The sequence below is a fragment of the Hyla sarda genome, chromosome 9 (genome assembly GCF_029499605.1).
Source record: "Hyla sarda isolate aHylSar1 chromosome 9, aHylSar1.hap1, whole genome shotgun sequence".
NCBI classification, from domain to species: domain Eukaryota; kingdom Metazoa; phylum Chordata; class Amphibia; order Anura; family Hylidae; genus Hyla; species Hyla sarda.
The window spans coordinates 25,861,280-25,884,744 of record NC_079197.1 but is presented as its reverse complement, the minus strand read 5'-3'; the positions used below and the strand labels follow the sequence as shown (position 1 = coordinate 25,884,744).

Here is a 23,465-nt window from a genome sequence, read left to right as displayed (position 1 = left end):
AAGAGGAATTGATTGGATAATGCGAACCATTAGAGCTGGCTGACTGTTCCGCAGATCTCATATACAGTAAATGCCCTTTCAGGCAAGCTGCAGATGTACGGCTCCCTTCTTCTTGAAATATGGAGCAATTGGACAGCTGGAGCTTCCTGGCGCAACTAACGCGTTTCTTTGGAGAATGCTGAGCTGGGAGTCAGCAAGTGTTTGGTGGAAGCATCATAAACAGTCAGATCTGAAAAACAGCCGAGCTGCAGTGATGCTGTCACTAAAATATTAATAAGCCTTACTGTGTAGCCATTTCTCAGTGTGCATCAAACATCCTTGTTGTGGAAGCTCTCGATGGACGCAGGCTGGGGGAAAGATGTACATTACACGGGAGTAACATTATTAGGACTAATGGCAGGAAGTTATTATTCATTGATGGTTAGAATGGGAATTGGGAGGGTGCAGATGTCGGATTACATCTCTTCTGCCAACTTGGTTTTGTATTAATGACCCTGAGAACCCGTCTCTTAGACACATCCGTTAGGACAACGCGCCTCCTATCAAACTGGGTTCCTGCTTAGTTGGCATCTGGGAGGGTATGGTTTCCCTGACCCACATGTTTGGCAGCAGAGGTCATTAGTCTGACACCAGTAATTATTACAGAGATCCAGAAAGGACGAGACCCTGGTAACAGGATAAGTGTGGTGACGTTATTGCTTTTGGAGAGCGGCCTGAATTCAGAGATGGGCACATTGGTGGAGATTAATCAAAACCTGTCCAGAGGAAAAGTTATCCAGTTGCCCATAGCAACCAATCAGATTTCAAAAAGACCTCTGAAAAATGAAAGAAGCAATCTGATTGGTTGCTATGGGCAACTGGGCAACTGGGCAACTTTTCCTCTCGACAGGTTTTGATAAATCTCCCCCCTTGACTTATATTTGTGAAACATCAGGGTGTATCTGGTCGTATCCCATCTATTTACTCTGATGTTCCCATTGCCGCACACATCAAACCGCTTGTACTATGTTATAGAAGACATTACTAAGTAAGGCTGCTTTCACACTATAAAATGTATCCGTTCAATGTTCCGTTATAAAAACCCTGAAAATCGTCCGTTAAACGGCCGTTAGAAAATCCCATTATAGTCTATGGGATTTTTACATTATCCGTTTTAACCCGTTATAGCCCTTTATTAATAACGGATGTTATTTTGTGACAGGAGAAAGTAATGGGAGAAATAGTACATGCACTATTTCTTCCGTTCATTCTTCCGTCACAAAATAACGGGCTATAATGGGCTAAAACGGATAAAAATCCGACTATAATGGGATTTTCTAATGGCCGTATGGGATTTTGTAACGGTCGTTTAATGGACGATTTTCAGGGTTTTTATAATCTTTAAAACGCATATATTTTATAGTGTGAAAGCAGCCTAACTATCACAGAAAAAGAAATGGGCTCAGCTGTAATCATTTGATTCGGGTGCCACCAAGTGTGTTAACTGTATACCAGATTGGAAAAACAAGAAGAAGTAGAAACGCTATAAAATGGTGCACACCAAAAAGTATAAAAAATAGATACTACAAAAAATCTTTATTAGAAATACATAGGCGAGACCAGAGTTTCCCAACTAGGGTGCCTCTAGCTGTGGCCAAACTACTACTCCCAGCATGCTCGGACAGCCTTTGGCTGTTGTAGTTTGGCCACAGCTGGAGGCACCCTAGTTGGGAAACACTGGGCTAGACACACATTTAAAAACACTTAAAATGGTTCCACATGAACCTCAACCACAGACAGGGAGGGCCCTTTAGCGCCTGCCCTATTAATATATAAAAAATAAAAAACCCGACAGAAATCACAATATATACACAAAGAGGGACATTTATCAATGTTTGCTTATGTATTCATTTTTTTAGTCATTTTTTCCTTACTTTTTTTTTGCTTATCTGTGACTTATTTATCAACTGCTTTCAGCCTGTTGATAATTTTCTTTCACGTATGCAATTTTTCCTTTTTTACTTTGGTAGTAGCTTTTTCTGCTCCATGTTTGAACCGGAGTAAATTTTGTCAATTTTTAACCCTGTCCATTTTAAAATTATTACTACGTAGTTAATTTTTGGAAAACTTGCTTTTCTCGCTTTCCAGTCAAAATGTTGCAAGAAAAATCGCGTCGTCGCTGTTGCGACAATTTTGCCACAATTATAGTAAAAAAAAACCTGACTAAACCCGTTGATAAATGTCCATAAAAATGTATACATTTGCATATGGGCAAAAAATGACTAAGTAACTACCGTAATCATAACTCTTTTAGTTGTTATGCTGCATTGATGTCCCGTAAAACTTTTTTCCCCATATGCAAATGAGATAGTTGGTGCACTGGAGGCATTGCTGCAGATTTTGGAGTCCCTTGCATTGATATTTTTTTTTTTTTTTTTTTTTTCCCCCATTTCAAAATAATTTGGTATACTGGGGGCAATGCTGCAAGTGTTGAAGCATCTGTGGATACCAGGAACCCTCTCCTCCTTACACCATGCCTATCATAGAAGAAAGAGCCACCCCGCAGCACTAACTATTAGGAAGAGGCCGCCGCACAGTCACAGTCCCGCATGTGCAGTAGCCCAGTTGTCTCCACATTCCTCTTTCAGATTACTATGCAAGCACAATATTTTGCAGCGGCCTCTTCCTGACATCAGTGCTGAGGGGCGGCTCGTTCATGGTATAAGGAGGAGAGGGGTCCAGGAGGCTGTAGCAGTTCTCCAATACCTACACCTTTGGAATGGGGTAAAAACATCTTCTATAACACAGTGCAAGTGGTTTAATATGTGCTTAGAAATGGCCGTAGAATCGCTTTAAAAGACTAGTTCAGGGTTGGAGAAACCAGTGTTGGAGACACTGTGCCACACCTGCCCATGGGTTATGCCCATAATGCAAGCTGAGAGGATCCTGAAGACCCCATCCATCCATCGAGTGGTTGGTTCCAAAGGTTGACTTTCTGCTGGATCATTGGGGCCCATTATTTGTGTCAGGTCCACTGGGGGATTCCCTGGTATCTACATACATTAAAGTACATTTGTGGATATGTTTGGCACTGTTTTTCGAGGGAAGAAGCAATATTTTTCTATTATTTTTTGGATCATCTTCTGCATAGTAGATGGTGAGAATTAGGGCCTCCATACACATTAGACGTGTATTGGTTGAAGATAATGATCTCAGTGGGACCGGCCACCTATCTGATGCATATGGGGTCCTTGCAACTCTCCTCCAACAAATGATGTCAGAGTGGAGGTTTTTAACAGTGCAAAACATAAAGCCATAAAGGGGATAAATGACCGGCTACTCACGTATTTCTTCCTACATTACAGTGTGTGTATATACCTTTAAAAATGTTTACTGCTGTTTTTGGGTTGCTATGCCACGTTTATGCTGTGTGATTATATACCCAAAAGAATCCATACACCTGTTAGTCCGCTTTTCTAAAGGGTTGGCAAAGTGCTACATGCGACCGTGCCACCATACTCAGAGTAGTTGGCACCACTAATAAGGTTTCCTGGGTGCCAGCTTGCAGAAAAAGGAAGTGTCTGTTAGTAGGGGGGACGGTTGTACTAGGACCCCACGCTGAAGTGACAGAGAAAGTTGTGTCATTGAGATGCTGAGCCACAATGTGGGTATGTGAGGGTAAAGGTGCATTTATAAGAGACAATGTGTGACACTGAGTTATAGAGTGTGTGTTAATGGTTAAGCATGTGGCATGATAGAGAGAGCTGCAAAGGGATAGGCTTAGGGGCAAGCTGGTGGGCAGAGAGATGCCTACAACTGATACAACTGAGGGAGAGCCTGAGCGGAGTTATTAAGGTTCAGAGAAGCTGTCACGGGGAGGCTGGTGTATGCTAGCAATTTAACTCAAGGATCTGGAGAGACACTGAAGGGCTCGGAAGTGTCGTTGTGAGGACCCAGAGGTCTGTTCTGTATTGGAGCCAAAGCTAAGTTACATATATCAACCTAGAGGCCTGTGGAGAAGTGCCCAGACAGTGTTATTAAGCCAGACAAAGTTTAGGGTTGAATAAGCAAATGGCGGAACCATAGGCCAAGTATTTGCGAGTGTACCCAACTCCTGTTAGCCGAGAATGTACAAGTGTTACCAAATAAACTGTTGTGTCACAGTTAGAATTGTGAACTGAAAATGCACTTTCTGTGCCAATTAAAACAATCGTATAAGTGCCCCTATGTGACCACCTGGTGGTCGGGCCTGGCTCTGGCTTAGCGCAAACTGTCGGCCATTGTATGTATTTGTATGTGTGCACCAGCAGGCAGTCAGGAGGCTACTAAGTGTGAACCACAACCGCCAAGTGTTTTTTTACTGTAACCCACAAGTATGCTGAACCTCCGCGGGAGAAAAGTAAGAAAGTTATCTGATTGTTGAGCCCAAAAACATCGGCAACAATCCAGCTGGGTGCCAACCCCTTACAAACCACTGAGGTCCAAGCTATACAACTGTCCTTAATCTTAACAAAGTACAAGGAATGGCCCCATTTTATATTTGGTATCATACAGATGTACTATAACATTAACCGATTGGGATTACCATTAACCTATTCTATACCTTCTATGCCGCTGATCAGGAACTGCAACATAGTGCACTCCATAGGCAGATAAAGAGCATCAGCAAAGGCCCAACTCTGGCCATGGGAAGATCAAAGTCTAGGGGTGGCAGAATACCTCCTCACTTATTTAAGAAAATAAAGATAATAGACAGTAATAGTATTCCTGCCATATAAAGTACCCACATAATACCTGTATTTTTCGCCCTATAGGACGCACCGGCATATAAGACGCACCCAATTTTTAGGGGCAAAATCTAAAAAAATAAAGATTTTGAACCCAATAGTGGTCTTCAACCTGCGGACCTCCAGATGTTGCAAAACTTCAACTCCCAGCATGCCCGGACAGCCGTTGGCTGTCCGGGCATGCTGGGAGTTGTAGTTTTGCAACATCTGGAGGTCCGTAGATTGAAGACCACTGCATAGGAGGTAATACTCACGTGTCCCCGCCGCTCCAGACCCGTCACCGCTGCCCTGGATGTCGCTCCATCGCTGTCGCCGTGTCCGCGTCGCTCCGGAACGTCTCTGCTGCCGGCCGGGTATCCTCGCTCTCCGTCGCCGCCATCACGTCGTTACGCACGCCGACGCACGTACGCGACGACGTGGTGACGAGGAAGGAGCGCGCCGGCCATACAGGGGATCCCTGAACGGAGAAGACACCGAGGAGGCAGGTAAGGTCCCTCCCGGTGTCCTGTAAGCACTAACCCGGCTATTCAGTCGGGCTGTTCGGGACCGCCACGGCGGTCCGGAACAACCCGACTGAACAGCCGGGTTAGTGTCACCTTCCCTTCAGACGCGGCGGTCAGCTTTGATCGCCGCGTCTGAAGGGTTAATACAGGGCATCACCGCGATTGGTGATGTCCTGTATTAGCCGCGGGTCCCTGCCGTTGATGGCCACAGGTACCGCCGCGATAGGGACGTATTCGCCGTATAAGTTTTGGGGAAGAAAAAGTGCGTCTTATACGGCGAAAAATACGGTAATTCCATACATAGAAGCACAGAAGATTGTTGGTAGAAAAAGACCACATTGTACATGTAGTTTGCTATTACTCCTTTATTTTTCTATAATCATATGTGGTGTGCCCCAAAGGGAGTAGTGGCAGGGCCATGGGTGTTGTGGTGATGAGTGTTGGGATCAGATGTTATTACCCCCGGGGGTCGGATGGTATTAACCCCTATGTGTTCGTGACGCCAGTGTGGTTGTCAGGTTCCGGAACACCACACGCCCGGATTCTCCGCTATCCCATGGGCTAGTAGTGAATAAAGAGTCCACAACCAGTTGAGGGTAAACAGAGGCTTTACTGAGTATAAAACAGGTGTAATTATCTTCACGGCTAAGGCCAGAATTCCCAGAGAGGTGGCCAGGACACAGAGGACCTCGCAGCTTGCTGGACCAATACTTGTAAGAAACTTGACTTGTAATTAGACTTGACTTGACTATGTGCAGGACTTGGCTAACTTCAGTGACAGCAGACATAGACTTGTAGACTTACTGGAGAGACTTGTAACTTTGTGGTTCTCCAGATGCTGATCACTTATCTCTAAGGCCTCTGATAGCTGCTTCAGCAAATACTTGTTCTCAGCAGCAGGTGGTAAAGCTAAGAGAGTTAATTAAAGATGGCCACCCCTTTATATAGTGAGGGGGCGGGACTAAAGCCCATTGGTCAAGCCCATTGGTCAAGCTGTGGGTTAAAGGGGTACTCCAGTGGTGAAAAACTTATCCCCTATCCTAAGGATAGGGGATAAGTTTGAGATCGCGGGGGGTCCGACCGCTGGGGCCCCCCGCGATCTCTCTGTACGGGGCCCCCTCTCTCTTCCGAGATAGCGGGTGTCGACCCCCACACGAGGCGGCGGCCGACACGCCCCCTCAATACATCTCAATGGCAGAGCCGGAGATTGCCGAAGGCAGCGCTTCGGCTCTGCCATAGAGTTGTATTGAGGGGGCGTGTCGGCCGCCGCTTCGTGCGGAGGTCGACACGCCCCCTTCCCGCGGGCTGTCGGGGCTCCGTACAGGAGATCGCGGGGGGCCCCAGGGGTCGGACCCCCCGCGATCTGCAACTTATCCCCTATCCTTAAGATAGGGGATAAGTTGTAAACCACTTAGTCACCACTGGACTACTCCTTTAAAGCTGGTGCTCTCTGGGAGTACATATTGTAACAAATCATATAACTGCATAACATAACATGTGACAGGCTTACTCACAGGTCCTCGAGACCTCCACTGGTCCTTTATACTACCTATAAGGATCCTGTCTATGCTCTTAAAGGCACATAAACCACATTTATTAAATTAACAGAAGAACAAGGGGAGTCCCTGCAGGGGAGCCCCCAGGTCACTGAGGGACTCAACCTGACAGGGCCTACAGATAGTACAGGAATGTGTACCTGTACTGGGACATCACACATACATGCAGTGAACAGATAAGAGTGCCACGATGACAATGCTACATGCAGGACTATATTTGCCACTATGCATTGGAATTCCAGTGCCTAGGGCAGCAGCATACCCTGGGTGGCACCAGGGAAAAGTAAAAAATCAAACATATGGCATTGCTTCCCAACCTTTGACTCCTCAGCTATTTGAAAACTACAACCCCCATCTTGCTGGGAGTTACAGTTCTGCAATATTTGGGTAGCAGCAGATATAAGACCACTGCTACATGATCTCTAAAGAATACTGATCTATACAGTACCCAAATGCAGAAGCAGGCACTATGATATAAGCTTATGAGGAGCCCACTTGGAGAAAATGTAATATTGACTATGTCTGATGGGAATGTGGTGGAGGAGGTCCCTGAGTGGTGGAGACCCTAGAGAGGTCGGACCACGCGATAATCCACCAAGAGGCCCCTCTTCCCATCTCTGCGTAGAAAAGATGAGGGGAAAAGGTCCTTTTAAGTATGAAAGAATATGAGCCAAGGTTAGGACGTGAAATCGCAATGAGAGAGATTGTCCGTGGCGTTTGGGAGTGCATTAAGTATACAAAGAAAAAGCATGATTAAATATGCATCTAATTCCTCAGCATAGCGAGTACTGGGGGAATTGGCGGCTTAATGTAAGGATTCTGTATATAGCGTTTTCTTAATGTACGTTCTATTATATGGAAGTGGGAGGTTTGAAATAATAATGAGAACAATAAAGCTGAATAATTGGATTTCATTGATGTTTGATCATCAGCGGTATGGCTGTGAGTGCGGGGAGGGCACCAAATGGATGAAAACTGGTTTTACTATTATTGTGTTATTTTATGCATTTAATTTGTATTTTAATAAATGTATTAATAATAAAACATCATTAAATGGGAGAAAGAAACAGTCTGAGGAATACATGCGGTCTTACATGTTTTACCAGGTTTCTGTGGAAAAGAGTTTTGCTGTTGTAAAACTCATAATGGGCCTTACATCCTACTGGGGGCTCAACCAAATGTGTTAGGCCTTTATTATTGTTAAAGGGGTACTCCCGTGGAAAACTTTTTTTTTTTTTTTTTTTTTTTGTTAAATTAACTGGTGCCAGAAAGTTAAACAGATTTGTAAATTACTTCTATTAAAAAATCTTAATCCTTCCAGTACTTTTTAGGGGCTATATAGTACAGAGGAAATGCTTTACTTTTTAGATTTATCTGATGTCATGACCACAGTGCTCTCTGCTGACCTCTGCTGTCCATTTTAGGAACTGTCCTGAGCAGCATATGTTCACCAAGGGGATTTTCTCCTGCTCTGGACAGTTCCTAAAATGGACAGCAGAGGTCAGCAGAGAGCACTGTGGTCATGACATCAGAGAAATCTAAAATGTAAAGCATTTCCTCAGTAGTATATATAGCCCCTAAAAAGTACTGGAAGGATTAAAAGATTTTTTTAATAGAAGTCATTTACAAATCTGTTTAACTTTCTGGCACCAGTTGAAAAAGTTTTCCACGGGAGTACCCCTTTAATGAAGTCACAGGACGGGTAATAACTAAGCATCTGACCGATGGGGGTCCAACTACTAGGATTTCCACTGGTCACACGAACCATGGTGTCTTATCCCCCTTATTTGAGCTCTGGGGTTGGCACTCTTATAGTTCCTATAAGGCCTATTATTTATTCGATGAGGCGTATTAAGCCTAAAACAGGGGTTTACATAGAGACAGGGCTGTCCATAATACAGACATTTCGTTAATTAAATGGGCACTGTCATTTATAAAACTTTACATGTTATAGAGACAGGTCAAAAGTTTTGATCAGTCGGGGTCTGAGTGTTCAGATCACAACTGATAGCAAGAATTAGCTGGGAAAAGAGTGCTGTAAGGGCCCTTTCACACTACAAAATTACTCCGTTATAAAGATCCGGTCGAAGTTCTGTCTGAAAATCGGCTGTAAACGGCAGTTACAAAATCCTATATATCCGTTAGAAAATCCCATTATAGTATTTGGGATTTTTCTAATAGCCGTTTTAACCCGTTATTAATAACGGCCATTATTTTGTGACGGAAGATAGTAACAGAAGAAATAGGGCTTGCGGGCTATAACGGGATAAAACGACTAATAGAAAAATCCCTCAGACTATAATGGGATTTTCTAACGGCCGTATAGGATTTTGTAACTGCCGTTTTCCGCTGATTTTCAGACGGAACTACGTACGGATCTTTAAAACGGAGTAATTTTGTAGTGTGAAAGAAGCCTAAACGAGACAAAATGACAATGTAAGTCTATGGGACTGTGTCAGTCAGCTGGACTTTTCTCTCCCGCTCATTCTAACAGTTGTTCAGGGTCTGAACATTCAGAATGAATAAGAAACAAATTGATCCAGCACTTGAAGAACTTGCAGTTTTATTGTTAAATCCTCTTTAAAAACAGCGTGGAACAACTTCCCAACTTCCCAAAGTCTGACACGACTTGACGCGTTTCGAGCACATGCGCTCGAAACGCGTCAAGTCGTGTCAGACTTTGGGAAGTTGTTCCATGCTGTTTTTAAAGAGGATTTAACAATAAAACTGCAAGTTCTTCAAATAGTGGATCAATTTGTTTCTTATTCATTGTGTGGACACAGAGGGTCCGAGTGTGGATCCGTGCACAAGACACGGCAGGTGAGCTGAACTTTCTCTATTTTTTTCTGGACATTCAGACCCTGACAAATCAAAACTTTTGACATGTCTCTCTAGGACATGTCAAAAACTTTTTTAGGTGAGTTATGAAATGGGTTAATGTTATGGGCATTATAGGGATTCTACTAAGGCTGCATTCACATCACGATTTCTCCATCCGACCTGAGGACACGATTTTTATAACTTAAAATCGTATGAAATCGTATATAAAGTCGGATCCATTGACCTCCATTAAAAAATCGGATGTAATGGATCCGATTTGATCCGCATTCGATTTCACGTGATTTTTGTTCAGGTCTGAAAACGTGGTCAACCCCCATTTCAGACCCAAACAAAAATTGTGTGAAATCGCATGCGGATCAAATCGCATGTGTGTAATGGATCCGATTTTTTAATGAAGGTCAATGGATCCGACTTTATATACGATTTCATACGATTTTAAGTTATAAAAATCGTGTACTCAGGTCGTATGGAGAAATCTTGATGTGAATGCAGCCTAAGATTACAACCTATCACCCTTTAAGTGATAAGTATCTAATTAATTGGGGAACCCACATGGATCACAACAGTCCATCTTCCCCAGCATATGCACATATGCCATTGTATTTACTCCATGTGTGACTACTAAAAATAGCTGTACCATTGCGAGTGAGTGAAGCAGCAGTCGAGCATGTGCTCTGCCCCCCTACTGACTCGGGGAACTGTTGTGATCAATAGGGGTCTCAGCAGTTTACCTCCATCAACCAGTAACCTTTTACTACCTATACATGTTTCTGCCTAAGTAATAGGTAATAAGTCATATTGGGTTTATACAATATTGGCAGGCAAAGAGCTTAACGTGGTTCTCTACCATAAGGTGATTTTAGTACGTACCTGGCAGACAGTAATGGACATGTTTAGGAAGGATCTACGCTTGTCTTGGGGCTAAATGGCTATATTGTGAGATTACCATAACACTGTGGCTAGCTTTTTGTGAACTGGTATTTCCTGTTGGACTTTTCTTTTTTTTGACTACAAATCCCCTAATTCCATTTTCCTACCTCCCACACATCAGCCACCCCACCCATTGAAACCGAAATGTGCTGCATCCATTCAAAAGACCTGTGGTTTTCAATCAGGGTGCCCATAGCTGTTGCATTAGTTGCAGATTGATCTCTCTCCCCTACCAAGCGATCGCTCCACCCATTGAAGTATACAGGCTCCCTGTCATCAGCTGACTAGTGAGTCAGGTCTCGGCCGCATTGCAACCTGGGAAAAATCCGAGACAACAGTCATTTTGTATGCTGTTAAAAATAAATATTGGAGTGAAAATCACATAAGATTTGTGAGAAAACCGTCACACACTGGTACAGACACTATATTGTGGACTACACGAACTTTACAGCCCCTATAGCATAGTCAAATAAAAAAAAAATCTGGAATACCCCTTTAAATAATAGTACCAGGCAAATGGGGACCTAATGGGGACCTTTGAGATAGTGCCAGCCAAGGGGACCTAGGGAACTGAATTAAACAAGCTGAGTTTGAGGGTACCAGGTCTACCACTTTTTCGTTTTTTGATGCTGAAGGTTATGTTTGTCAGAGTTATTGCACTAGCCCTGAGGACATTGGTGCTGACACGTCTAATGTTCTTTTATGCAGGTTTTCTCAGTGCAGCGGAGACACAAGGTGTGCTTGCCCCTGACTGGGTCACAACAGCAGTTCGCAACTGAAACTGGAAACAACAACGTCCATGGATTGGCCCCCTCACTCAGCTCGGACTCGCAGTGGTGCCTGTGACTGTTAGATGTGGCTGCATTCATGAATGAAATCCCCAGTGAACGTTGTGTGATGATGCCGTCTACAACAAGATCCTAAACAGGTAAATTCCCCATTAGAGATATAACTTGAAGCCCCTGATCCCCTGCAAAGTAAAATCTGTACTAGGGCCCCCCACCTACCATGTGTCCTTTATAATACTGATGTCATCTTATGTAGTAGAGAAATATTTGCACCCCTCACTTTGGGGTTGTTGGGTATCACATGCATGGAACATGTCCTTTTTTTGGGAATAATATACTTGTCATATAAAATAATCTCCTTTTTTATTCATCTGTCAACGTCTGTGCTGCCTGCATGTGGTTGGGAATACAGCAGGGTGATTGACAGCTTTGCTCTATGGTCCTGCGGCATACTCCTGTGCTGGAAGATCATGTTTAATGTTATATAGTAGCTGCATACCGTAGTAAATATGGCTGAAAAAACACAACTGTCTATCAAGTTGAACCAGTAGTGTGGGGGAAGGAGGTTTTGGGTGAAGGAGAGGGGTATGGGTATCTTGAGAACTCCTGCTCTAAAGTGGGGATCAGAATGGATCAACGTTCAAAACTAAAATTATATATGTTTACATAATATAGTAAAAAGCTTGCCAATGTTAGGTAGTCCCATAGATAGTGAATGGAGTGGTGGTCATCAATGTGCACTGCCATTCCATTCACTTGGGGAACAGGGGACCTCCATTCTTGTGATCAGGGGGACCCAGCGGTGAGACCATGACCAATCAGCTAGTTATCATCTGTCCTGTGAATAGGGGTTAACTTTGAATTTTGACATATCCACTTTAATGCAGGACAATATTCTTCTGGTCGTAGAAGCATAAACCTAAACACAGAACTACTTGGAGTCACTTAATACAAAATATAATGTTTTTTTGATATACATTAAAAAAAAAACATCAGGTTTCAAGAAAAAAGGAAAGGGGGAGGAGAAACAGCATCACAAAAATTACAGCGACATCACCGGCATATCTGCCAATCGAGATGGTGATAAGTGGGCATATACTTCATTAAAGTGCATATAATATGAATAGCAGCAATATGGAACAAGAAATAGTACAGTAGTTAAACATAGTATAATATTGCAATGAAAGTGCCATATGCATAAAGTGCTATAAATCTAAAGGAACCAAATCAGTGCAATGGGGTGATGTATGAACAATACCCACCTAGGAAAGTGCTAGGCAGAGACCGGGATGGCGCCACTCCTACGCGCATTTCGGCATGCTGACCTTCATCCGGGACACCCCTGAGGAAGTTGCCAATGGGCAACAGAACGCGTGGAGTCCTAGGAGGGCATCTGCCTGGTCATTCCTCCATCAGCCGTCCTTTGTTCTTTCTCCCCTATGCTATTACTGAAGGCCACACAGGTTTTATATGGGCTATTATGTCTTGGGGTTGATAATGTACTGATGTGATATTGTCTTTTATAATCATTGTGACGGCTATATATTGTAATAGGCAGGTGCCCTGGGTGGGGGATTCCCCTCTTATAAGGGGCTCCCCCTGTTTGTGTAGGTGGCCATTTGGTTTTAATTGTATTGTCTGCTTTTTGTATTAATTACATGTGCAATAAAGATTAAATGTTCTGTGATACAGAAATTGTGGGTGTGCGCAATGTTACGTATTTCTTTTTTCTTGATGTAGTGTTTATTATTGATACGTATAGTAGCACCCCTTGTTGAATAACGGTGCTGAGCCCACCCATTTTTGCGTGTATATAGAACCTTCGTCCGGGAGTCTTAGAAGCAGCAGATTGTCATTGTGCTGTTCTGTAGTCTATGATCTACAAGTACAACAAAATACTTATCCCAGTTTTTTTTCTTTTAGGAAATATAACACATTCGGGTTTTTAGTGCCCAGATGTATAACTTTATGTATTTGTACACACTGAACCTCATTTGCCACGCAGATCCCCAAACACTCAGAGTGTCCATGTCAGCTTGTGACTTGTGTACATCTTCTATAGACTGCCGTACATCAGTAGAGGACCCAGTACTGAACCTTGGGGTACATCACTTATAACTGGGGACCTTCAGAGCAGGAATCATTTACTACCATTCTCTGGGTATGTTCCTTGAGTCAGTTTTTAATCCAGTTCCAAACTCATTTCCCCACAACATACATTAAGCTTCCAGTTCTATAACTACCTGGATAAGACATAGAGCCCTTTTTGAAGATCACCACCATCAGTCCCTTGGCACTATGCAAGTCACCCCCAAATCTCTTTAGATTATCATTTGTGTTGATAGCACAGTAATTTATACACACTGTATATATAATAAATGAATGATCATATAAGGGCGTTCTAAGCCGCTCTCCTTCCCATTTATGACATCCATGTGGCATACCATAATGAAGTTACAATCCCGAAGCATCTTCTTTCAGAACTCTGGACTGTATCTTCTGGAAATGAATTAATAATTCAACAACTGAGTGTTACCATACCCCTAGTAAAAAGGGGGTGTCCAAACACTTTCATTCTATCCACAATATTTGGACAGTGCCAGAGTGTGTATGGACATCCCCTAGTGATAAAGGTAATGGTGACACCAAATTGTCAATTTATTCATACATTTCCAAGACTAATTATGGAGGAACACCACAATGTAGATGTCACGTATGGGAAGGGAACAGTGAAGCCCTAACTCACCCACAGCCACTGTCCCTACCTATTGCCTATCCGCCCTAAGTGACGGATCGACAACCACGATGACAAACTCTCCCTGCTAAGTGGCGGGGCAACGTTGTCAAAATAATAAAATATAAAAACAGGAGTTGGGAAACAGCTGGAGGCACACAAACTAACAGAGATACACTAAGGCTAAGGAGATACACACATTAGGACACGGCAGTGTGACGGCCATCGGGGATCCGGGAGAATAGCGGGAGAAAACATAATGCATGTACTGTCTTTTTCTCCCGCTACTCCCACTACAAAATAACGGTGCCCGACGGACCCCATTATAGCAAATGGCATCCATCGGGATGCCTTGAGCTGTATAAGGGGCCCTAAAATTTCTGATGGCAGTCCTAAGTGGCAGTATATTCCTGTAGTTTACAGAAAGCCAGCCACACAGGACAGACTGATCTCCAGTCTACACAGTAGAGCATGTCATTTTCTGCTGGTGGAGATCACATGACCCAGCTGAAATACTGAAAGGACTCGATATGTATGACTGAGTGTGGATTAAACACATTACACTGCAGCAATATTGCTTGTGCAAAAAAAATAAAAAAAAAATTAAAAAAAAGGAAAAAACTTGCCGTCTTTAACTTGAATTAATTCATCCTGACAGTAACTTGGTATTTATAAGCCGATGCCACTTTCACTGTTCCTTACTTTCAAGATGAGGATAACTACAGACGCTGATCCTGCATTAGTTATCTCCTGGTGCAGTCACCTGTAGACATCATCCATTCCCAGTCCCTCTCACTACGGCCAGTCCTAGTACGATGCTGATGTTGCTAGGGGCTATAATGATGCTCCTATTCATATGCAACCACTGACTCCCTTTCACAGACTCTCTGACTCACCGGCCTCTGCGTCTCTCTCATCTCACGGGTGACCCCCACCGAGGCTCTCAGCTCCAGCACCCATCTCATACACTCAGCATCTCCCCCCTCACACAGTGGACTCATGGAGTCGTCTTTAGGCTGCGTTCACACGGCCGTCTAGACCCGTCCCGTTCTTCTCCCGTCAAAAATAAAAACGGACTTTAAAAATAAAAACGGACAATAATGGATGCAAACGGATGTTATACATTTGTATCCGTTTGTATCCATTATTGTTCAGTTAATAAACCAAAAAAAAAATTTATTTTGTGTTCCGAGCATGCTCAGAAGTAAAAACGGATCAAAAAACGGATTGAAAAACGTATGCAAACAGATGACATTAAAGGCTCATCCGTTTTCCATACACTTTAATGTAAAATTTACTGTATCCGTTTTTTCTTCCGTTTTTTTGACAGAAGAAAAAATACTGCATGTTCCATTTTTTCTGCCATTGCAGACGGGTACAAGCGGATGTAAACGGCTTGTAAAAAAATCCCATTGACATGAATGGGATTTTTTTTAAACCGTTTTTAATCCGTTTACAGCCTGCAAGAACAGAACCGAAACGGGGATAAAAAAACGGGGACAGGCGGCCGTGTGAACGCACCCTTAGATGTTAATCATTCAGTTGAGCTCCCTCTTTCCACTAACCGGCTCCTCAGTGGCTGTCTGGGCCCAAACCTCTACTCTCACTCACTACACACAAATACACACACACACTGCCTTGGCATACATACTGTGCTATATGGTTGCATCTCAGTCCTACCTTGTGGAATTATGGGCGGCATTTCCAGTGGGGCAGCATCCACCATCTAGTTGAAGGAGATATGTAGTCTAATATAACTTATCCCCTATCCGAAGGATAGGGGATAAGTTATAAATCGTGGGGGGGTCCGAGCACTGGGGCCCCCCGGGATCTCCTGGATGGGGCCGCGGCAGTATGCTGCAAAGAGGGCGTTCCGTCCCCCCATGACGCGGCGGCCGACACGCCCCCTCCATGTACCACATAGAGATACATGGAGGGGTCGTGTTTGCGGCCCCATCCAGGAGATTCCGGGGTGCCCCAGTGCTCAGACCCCCTGCGGCCTATAACTTATCCCCTATCCTTTGGATAGGGGATAAATTATTTTGCGCTGGAATACTCCTTTAAGCACAAGGGATGACATCCAGGAACACTTTCTATTGTCATCGACCAGAACACGAATGGTGACCCCACTCCTAGTCTACATGCTAGGTGACCCCACTCCTAGTCTACATTTGTCCAACCAATCCTCCAACTCCCGAAATGTTGCACCATAACCTATTCTAGTGTTTCCCAACCAGAGTGCCTCCAGCTGTTGCAAAACTACAACTCCCAGCATGCCCGGACAGCCAACAGCTGGAGGCACCCCTGGTTGGGAAACACTGACCTATACTATATACTACTATATAGTCCAACATGCTGGGAGTTGTAGTTTTCGTTTGGGGCAGCTGCTGAGCAACAGGCTGTACCAGGGCATGCTGGGAGTTGTAGTTAGTAACTAACTGTAAAGCCCAAATTTAATTTAAAAAAAAAAAGCGATCAAAAAGTCACATAAAAAATGGTCCTGTTAAAAACTACACATCAATGCGCAAAAAATGACCCTCATACAGGCCGTATAAGGAGAAATAATAAAGTTAGAGGGGTCAGACTAGGACAAAATTTCCCCCGCAAATGTCTATCCTGTGATGTCACGCATATATAATTTATTATGCAAATTAGCATGGCCGGTATTTTTTTTTTTTTTTGCAAGAAAGGTGGCAACCGTAGCTGAGGGGCACCCAGATTCTGCGGATAAAGTTTACATAAAACAATGTATTACCACGTCAGAAGTACAAAACTATCACACATACAGTAAGTGCATAATAACATTTTTTACCATTGAATTTTATTACGTTTTATCGTTTTTCGGCCTCAAACAGAATCTGTTGCAAAGGCCCTGAACGGAGATAAACAAGGCCTAATTTTGCAAGGGTGTGAGCAGGGGCATAGCTATAGAAGTAGCAGAAATAGCAGTCGCATTGGGGCCCTGGTGCCAAAGGGGGCCCCAAAGCACATCTGTCCCATAAGAGACCAGTATTATAATTGGCAAATGGGGCCCTGTTGTACATTTTGCATGGGGGCCCAGAAGCAACAAGCTACTCCAAAGGATAGGGGATAAGATGCCTGATCGCGGGAGTCCCGCCGCTGGGGACCCCCGTGATCTTGCACGCCGCACCCCGTTAAAATCAGTCCCTCGGAGCGTGTTCGCTCCGTGTCTGATTACTGCCGATCCCGGGGTCGGAGCATTGTGATGTCACGGCTCCGCCCCATGTGATGTCCGCTCCGCCCCCCTCAATGCAAGCCTATGGGAGGGGGCGTGACAGCTGTCACGCCCCTTCCCATAGGCTTGCATTGAGGGGACGGAGCATGATGTTACAATAGTCCGGCCCTGTGATCATCAGACAGTCATCAGACCCGGAGCGAACATTCTCCAAGGGCTGATGGTAACGGGGTGCTGCGTGAAAGATCACGGGGGTCCCCAGCGGCGGGACCCCCATGATCAGGCATCTTATCCGCTATCCTTTGGATAGGGGATAAGATGTCTAAGCGCCGGAGTACCCCTTTAAACGCTGCGAGAGTCCTCTGGTATATATACGCATCAATTCTGTATGAGCTGGGGGTTATTGTAGCATCTCTTTTAGGCATAAGATGAGTTCCTCCAGTGGAATACAGACATCAGCACTCTGTACAGCAAGACTGATGGGAATTTGTTTATCTTTGGGGAAATTAAGTATAGACAGACAGTCATTAAGTTAAGGGGGAAATTATCATTCACAATTAACTTTGCTTGTAGGAAATCCTGGTAAAGTGCCTGCTATTTATGGTTCTCACCGACGCGGTTGCCACCAATCACCATGCATCTGCTACTCTGTCAATATTCTAGCTGCTGGGGGCCTAGAGGAGGAGAACCATCAGCTGTTCTGAGGCTCCGGGTAGATGTCATCAGTCAGTTCAGCTATACACAATGGTCTAGTCCCTACTAAATAAAGGATGCATCCTCATTACGTATAGATCCCTATTCACACAGCAGAGGCTTATAAGAAAGACTTATAAGAGCCTGAGAAGACAGACCTGAGAATACATTCATATGGTAATGTGACGTCCCAGTACAGGTACACGGTCCTGTACTATCTGTAGACCCTGTCAGGTTGAGTCCCTCAGTGACCTGGGGGCTCCCCTGCAGGGTCTCCCCTTGTTCTCCTAGTTGGTTTAATAAATGTGTGTATGTTCCTTTAATGCATAGACAGGATCCTATGTCTAGATAGTCTCAAGGACCTGTGGGAGGTCTAAAGGACCTGCATGTAAGTTGGTCACACGTTATGTTATAGATAAATGGACTTCAAAGGTGCGGTGGGTCTTTGGCGGCGCTGACTCGGAACAGGCACATCAGGTGGGTATAAAAGGTTTATTAAAATGCAACGCGTTTCACCGCACATGCGCGGCTTCATGAAGCCGCGCATGTGCGGTGAAATGCGTTGCATTTTAATAAACCTTTTTATACTCAACTGATGTGCCTGTTCCGAGTCAGCGCCGCCAAAGACCCACCGCACCTTTGAAGTCCATTTGTCTCTATCTACTTGGTTGGGAGGCTGCAGATCGGGCTCTAACAATCCTTACACGCTGTCCATTGTTGTGTGTGAGCTCGACATAACCACCTGGGGTAAGAGGCTCTAAAAAGAATCCTTCTACCAATACCTACCCAGTCGGTTTTATGCCATGGAGCGCTCTCTTTTATATGACATGTTATGTTATGTCATGTCACATGATCTGTTGTCACATGTACTCCCAGAGAGCACCAGCTTTAACCTATGACCCTCAGCTTGACCAATAGGCTATAGTCCAGCCCCCCACAATATAAAGGGGGGGCCATTTGCAATTCTCTCTCTTAGCTGCCAGCTCTCTTGCTGTAAGCAGCTGCACCACCAAAGTCTTTGCTGAAGCGGCTACCAGAGATCTCAGGACAAGTGTTCAGCATCTGGAGAACCACAAAGCTACAAGTCTCTCCAGTAAGTCTACAAGTCTATGTCTGCTGTCACTACAAATAGTCAAGTCCTGCACATAGTCAAGTCAAGTCTAATTACAAGTCAAGTTAATTACAAGTATATTGGTCCAGCAAGCTGCGAGGTCCTCTGGGTCCTGGCCACCTCTCTGGGAAATCTGGCCTTAGCTGTGAAGATAATTCCACCTGTCTTCTACTCAGTAAAGCCTCCGTTTTACCATAACTGGTTGTGGACTCTTTATTCACTACTAGCCCGTGGGATAGCGGAGAATCCGGGCATGTGGTGTTCCGAAACCCAAAAACCACACTGGCGTCACAAACACATAGGGGTTAATACCATCCGACCCCCGGGGTTAATAACATCAGATGCCACCATTCACACCGCAACACCCGTGGTCCCGCTATTCATCCGGTGGGTCACCACAGTAATGTGATGTCCTAGTACGGGATATGCTCCTACAGTCCTGTCTGGTTGAGTCCCTGTACGTCCTCAGGGCTCACCTGCAGTGTTCCCCCATAATGTGTATAAGTTATATATTAAGGGTAAAGGACCTTTCATATGGTCACATGGTTGTTTGTCACATGTTCAAGTCATATGTTTTGTTACCCAGAGAGCACCAGGTGACCCACAGTTGGCCTATGGGCTCCTTGCTCAGCCCCCCTTTATAAGAGGGGGAGGTATTACAATCTCTCTCTTGTGTTTCACTTTCTGCTGAGGTCAAGTCCAGTCCAGACGTCTCAGAGCCAGTGTCCAGCACATCTGGAGGCCTCAAGCCTAAATTGCAGCCTTAGATCAGTAAGTCAAGTCATCTCTGTCTGCTGTCACTATCTTCAGTCAACTCTAGTCAGTTATAGTCAGCGTGGCTGTGCTAGAGTCTGTTAAGTCACTGCAAGTCCCAGCAAGCTGTGAGGTCCCTCGTGTTACCGGTCACCTCTCTGGGAACCTTACTACCCTGTAAAGACTGTTATACCTGTTCAACTTCAATAAAGCTACCATTAACCTTAACCTGGCCTCGGACTATTATTTACCCCTGCCTAACCTAGGATTAACGGGATTACCTTCAGGTGGTTACATAGGCACACCACGCACTGGCGTCACGAACACTTAGGGGTTAACACTATCTACCCCTGGGCAACACCATCTGCCCCTACACCTCACATCGCACCTCTGTGGCTCACCACAAGCATATAAACTGGAAATTATCAGCAAGTTGTTACTTAATTATGTAACTCTATTTATCAATAAACTGTCCTGAATGTGCTGTGGTTCAGATGTTAATGATCACAAAGTGCTCCCCCTGCTGGGAACCCTAGAAAAAAGAAACAGTTGTTAAAGGGGTACTCCGGTGGAAAACGTATTTTTTTTTTTTCAAATCAACTGGTGCCAGAAAGTTAAACAGATTTGTAAATTAAAAAATCTATTAAAAAATCTTAATCCTTCCAGTACTTATTAGCTGCTGAATACTGCAGAAGAAATTATTTTCTTTTTGGAACACAGAGCTCTCTGCTAACATCACGAGCACAGTGCTCTCTGCTGACATCTCTGTCCATTTTAAGAACTGTCCAGAGTAGGAGAAAATCCACATAGCCAACATATGCTGCTCTGGTCAGTTCCTAAAATGAAGCACTTAGACGGATCCCTCCAAGGAACAGCCCAGGATAAAAGCAGCGCACAAGACCTCAAAGGTAAAATGGTTCATTTACCCGGCATGCAACGCGTTTCGCTGGACAACCAGCTTCATCAGGCATCATGCCTGATGAAGCTGGTTGTCCAGCAAAACGCGTTGCATGCCGGATAAATAAACCATTTTATCTTTGAAGTCTTGTGCGCTGCTTTTATCCTGGGCTGTTCCTTGGAGGGATCCGTCTGAGTGTTTCACCTGTGTTGCCAGGAGCGGCTGCCGATCTTCGCCCGTTGAAGGGTTATCCCACGCTTTCACCATAGTTGTACTTGGTTGCAGTACAACTATACTCGGTGAGCATTTTTGCTTTTTCCATCTCCTCTTCATAATACGTTATCACACTAGGAGCGCTATCCTTGTCTATATTTGCTGTTTAAAGTTCCTAAAATGGACAGAGATGTCAGCAGAGAGCACTGTGCTCGTGATGTCAGCAGAGAGCACTGTGTTTCAAACGGGAAAGAATTTCCACTGTAGTATTCAGCAGCTAATAAGTACAGGAAGGATTAAGATTTTTTTAATAGAAGTAATTTACAAATCTGTTTAACTTTCTGGCACCAGTTGATTAAAAAAAAAAAAAAAAAAAAAAGTTTTTCACCGGAATACCCCTTTAAGGTGGACAATGGGATATGATGTTTAATTTTTCAATTTTTTATGTGGCTTTCCAGGTAATTTTTATGAAAATGTACTTTACGTTTATGACCACCATAACAGAGGCCTCTATTGGTTTACTGACATGTAAAAAGTCCATATGCATTATATAAAAAAATATATATATATTATATATATATATATATATATATATATATATATATATATGTATCCAAAAAAAGGCAAGAAGCGGCACTCCAGCATGCTGGAGTGCCGCTTCTTGCCTTTTTTTGGATACTTACAAATTTGGAAGGCTGTGGTCTGGGCTTGGGCTCGCTGAGCACCTGCTGGTTGTCTTCATTGTGCCACTTCCACATCTGCTATTTGGACTATATATATATATATATATATATATATATATATATATATAAGAGGTTTTCATTATACTAAATCTACCCATTCCTTTGTTTTTCCAGGCCCATCATCTATCTGGCACACCCTCTGATACCAAGCCTGCAGACTGTGGCGGCTAGTTTTGGAATACAAAATACACACACTCACACCGATACCTACGCTCCTAGGCCAGAAAAAACAACAGGTAATCGACATGGGAGATCTGAACAGCTCAGTGGATTTTTACCCAAAGAACCAGCGGAGAGAACAGAACCATGCCGGAGGTTTTGGCTGCACTTTGCAGGAGCTGCGCTCCCTTATGGAGTTGCGAGGAGCCGAGGCCATTCAAAAAATACAAGATAGTTACAGTGATGTCCATGGCCTGTGTAGGAGACTGAAGACGTCCCCCACTGAAGGTAACGTGTGTACCACATGAATGTGCATGCCCATTGGCTGTGGCCGGAAATGATTTGCAATCCTAAAGGGATTGACTAGGATAAAAAAAGCTTAAAGGGGTACTCCGGTGGAAAACGTGTTCATTTAATATCAACAATATCAACTGGTGCCAGAAAGTTAAATAGATTTGTAAATGACTTCTATTTAAAAATCTTTACCCTTCCAGTACCTTTTAGCAGCTGTATGCTACAGAGGAAATTCTTTTTTTTTTTTTTTCATTTCTTTTTTGTCTTCTTTGTCTGCTGACACCTGTCTGTGTCAGAAACTGTCCAGAGCAGCACAGGTTTGTAGTGGGGATTTTCTCCTGCTCTGGACAGTTCCTGATACGGGCATCAGGTGTCAGCAGAGAGCACTGTGGACAAGACAAAAAAATAAATAAATAAAAGAAAAAGAAAAGAATTTCCGCTGTAGCATACAGCTGCTAAAAAGTACTGGAAGGGTAAAGATTTTTTAATAGAAGTAATTTACAAATCTGTTAAACTTTCTGACACCAGTTGATTAAAAAAAAAAATAATAATTCCACCGGAGTACCCCTTTAAGCATCTGTTTTTTGTTTTCCCAGCAGAAGCACAGTTCTTTTCTATAGGCTATGTCTGGATAGGCTGATACCCCAAACTATTAGGAAATGCACCCATCCTTCATAAATAAATACAGACCTAGACCCCAACCCTTTATGAATATAAACCCCCATTAAAAATACAGACCAGGACCTGACCTAATTATTATAGACCCTCATATATAAAAACAGACCTAGACCAGACACCCTAATCAATATAGACCCCATAAATACAGATCTTACAGACCTAATTAATGCAGACCCCATAACGAAATACAAACCCCGAGACCTGACCGCCTAATTAATATAGACTTCAGAAATAAATACAGACCCCCAGATCTAATTAATATAAACCCCATAAAGAAATACAGACCCCCAGATCTAATTAATATAAACCCCATAAAGAAATACAGACCCCCAGATCTAATTAATATAGACCCCATAAAGAAATACAGACCCCCCCCAGATCTAATTAATATAGACCCCATAAAGAAATACAGACCCCCAGATCTAATTAATATAGACCCCATGAAGAAATACAGACCCTCCCATATCTAATTAATATAGACCCCATGAAGAAATACAGACCCTCCCATATCTAATTAATATAGACCCCATGAAGAAATACAGACCCCCCAGATCTAATTAATATAGACCCCATAAAGAAATACAGACCCCCAGATCTAATTAATATAAA

General features: G+C 43.6%; 1 protein-coding gene and 1 long non-coding RNA gene across 6 annotated transcripts in view; one reads left to right on the top strand and one right to left on the bottom strand.

Moving 5' to 3' along the window:
* ATP2B3 (ATPase plasma membrane Ca2+ transporting 3) overlaps positions 1 to 23,465 on the top strand; it is a 235,159-nt gene that overhangs the window by 69,091 nt on the left and 142,603 nt on the right. For all 5 annotated transcript variants that reach the window (XM_056539745.1, XM_056539742.1, XM_056539741.1 and 2 more), the window contains exons 2-3: positions 11,305 to 11,524; positions 21,840 to 22,172. In XM_056539745.1, the coding sequence (XP_056395720.1) occupies positions 21,971 to 22,172 (202 nt within the window). In that variant the 5' untranslated portion in view covers positions 11,305 to 11,524; positions 21,840 to 21,970. The remainder of the gene's footprint in view (positions 1 to 11,304; positions 11,525 to 21,839; positions 22,173 to 23,465) is intronic.
* Positions 1 to 23,465, bottom strand: part of LOC130291208 (uncharacterized) — an 88,008-nt gene that overhangs the window by 18,821 nt on the left and 45,722 nt on the right. The window lies entirely within an intron of this gene.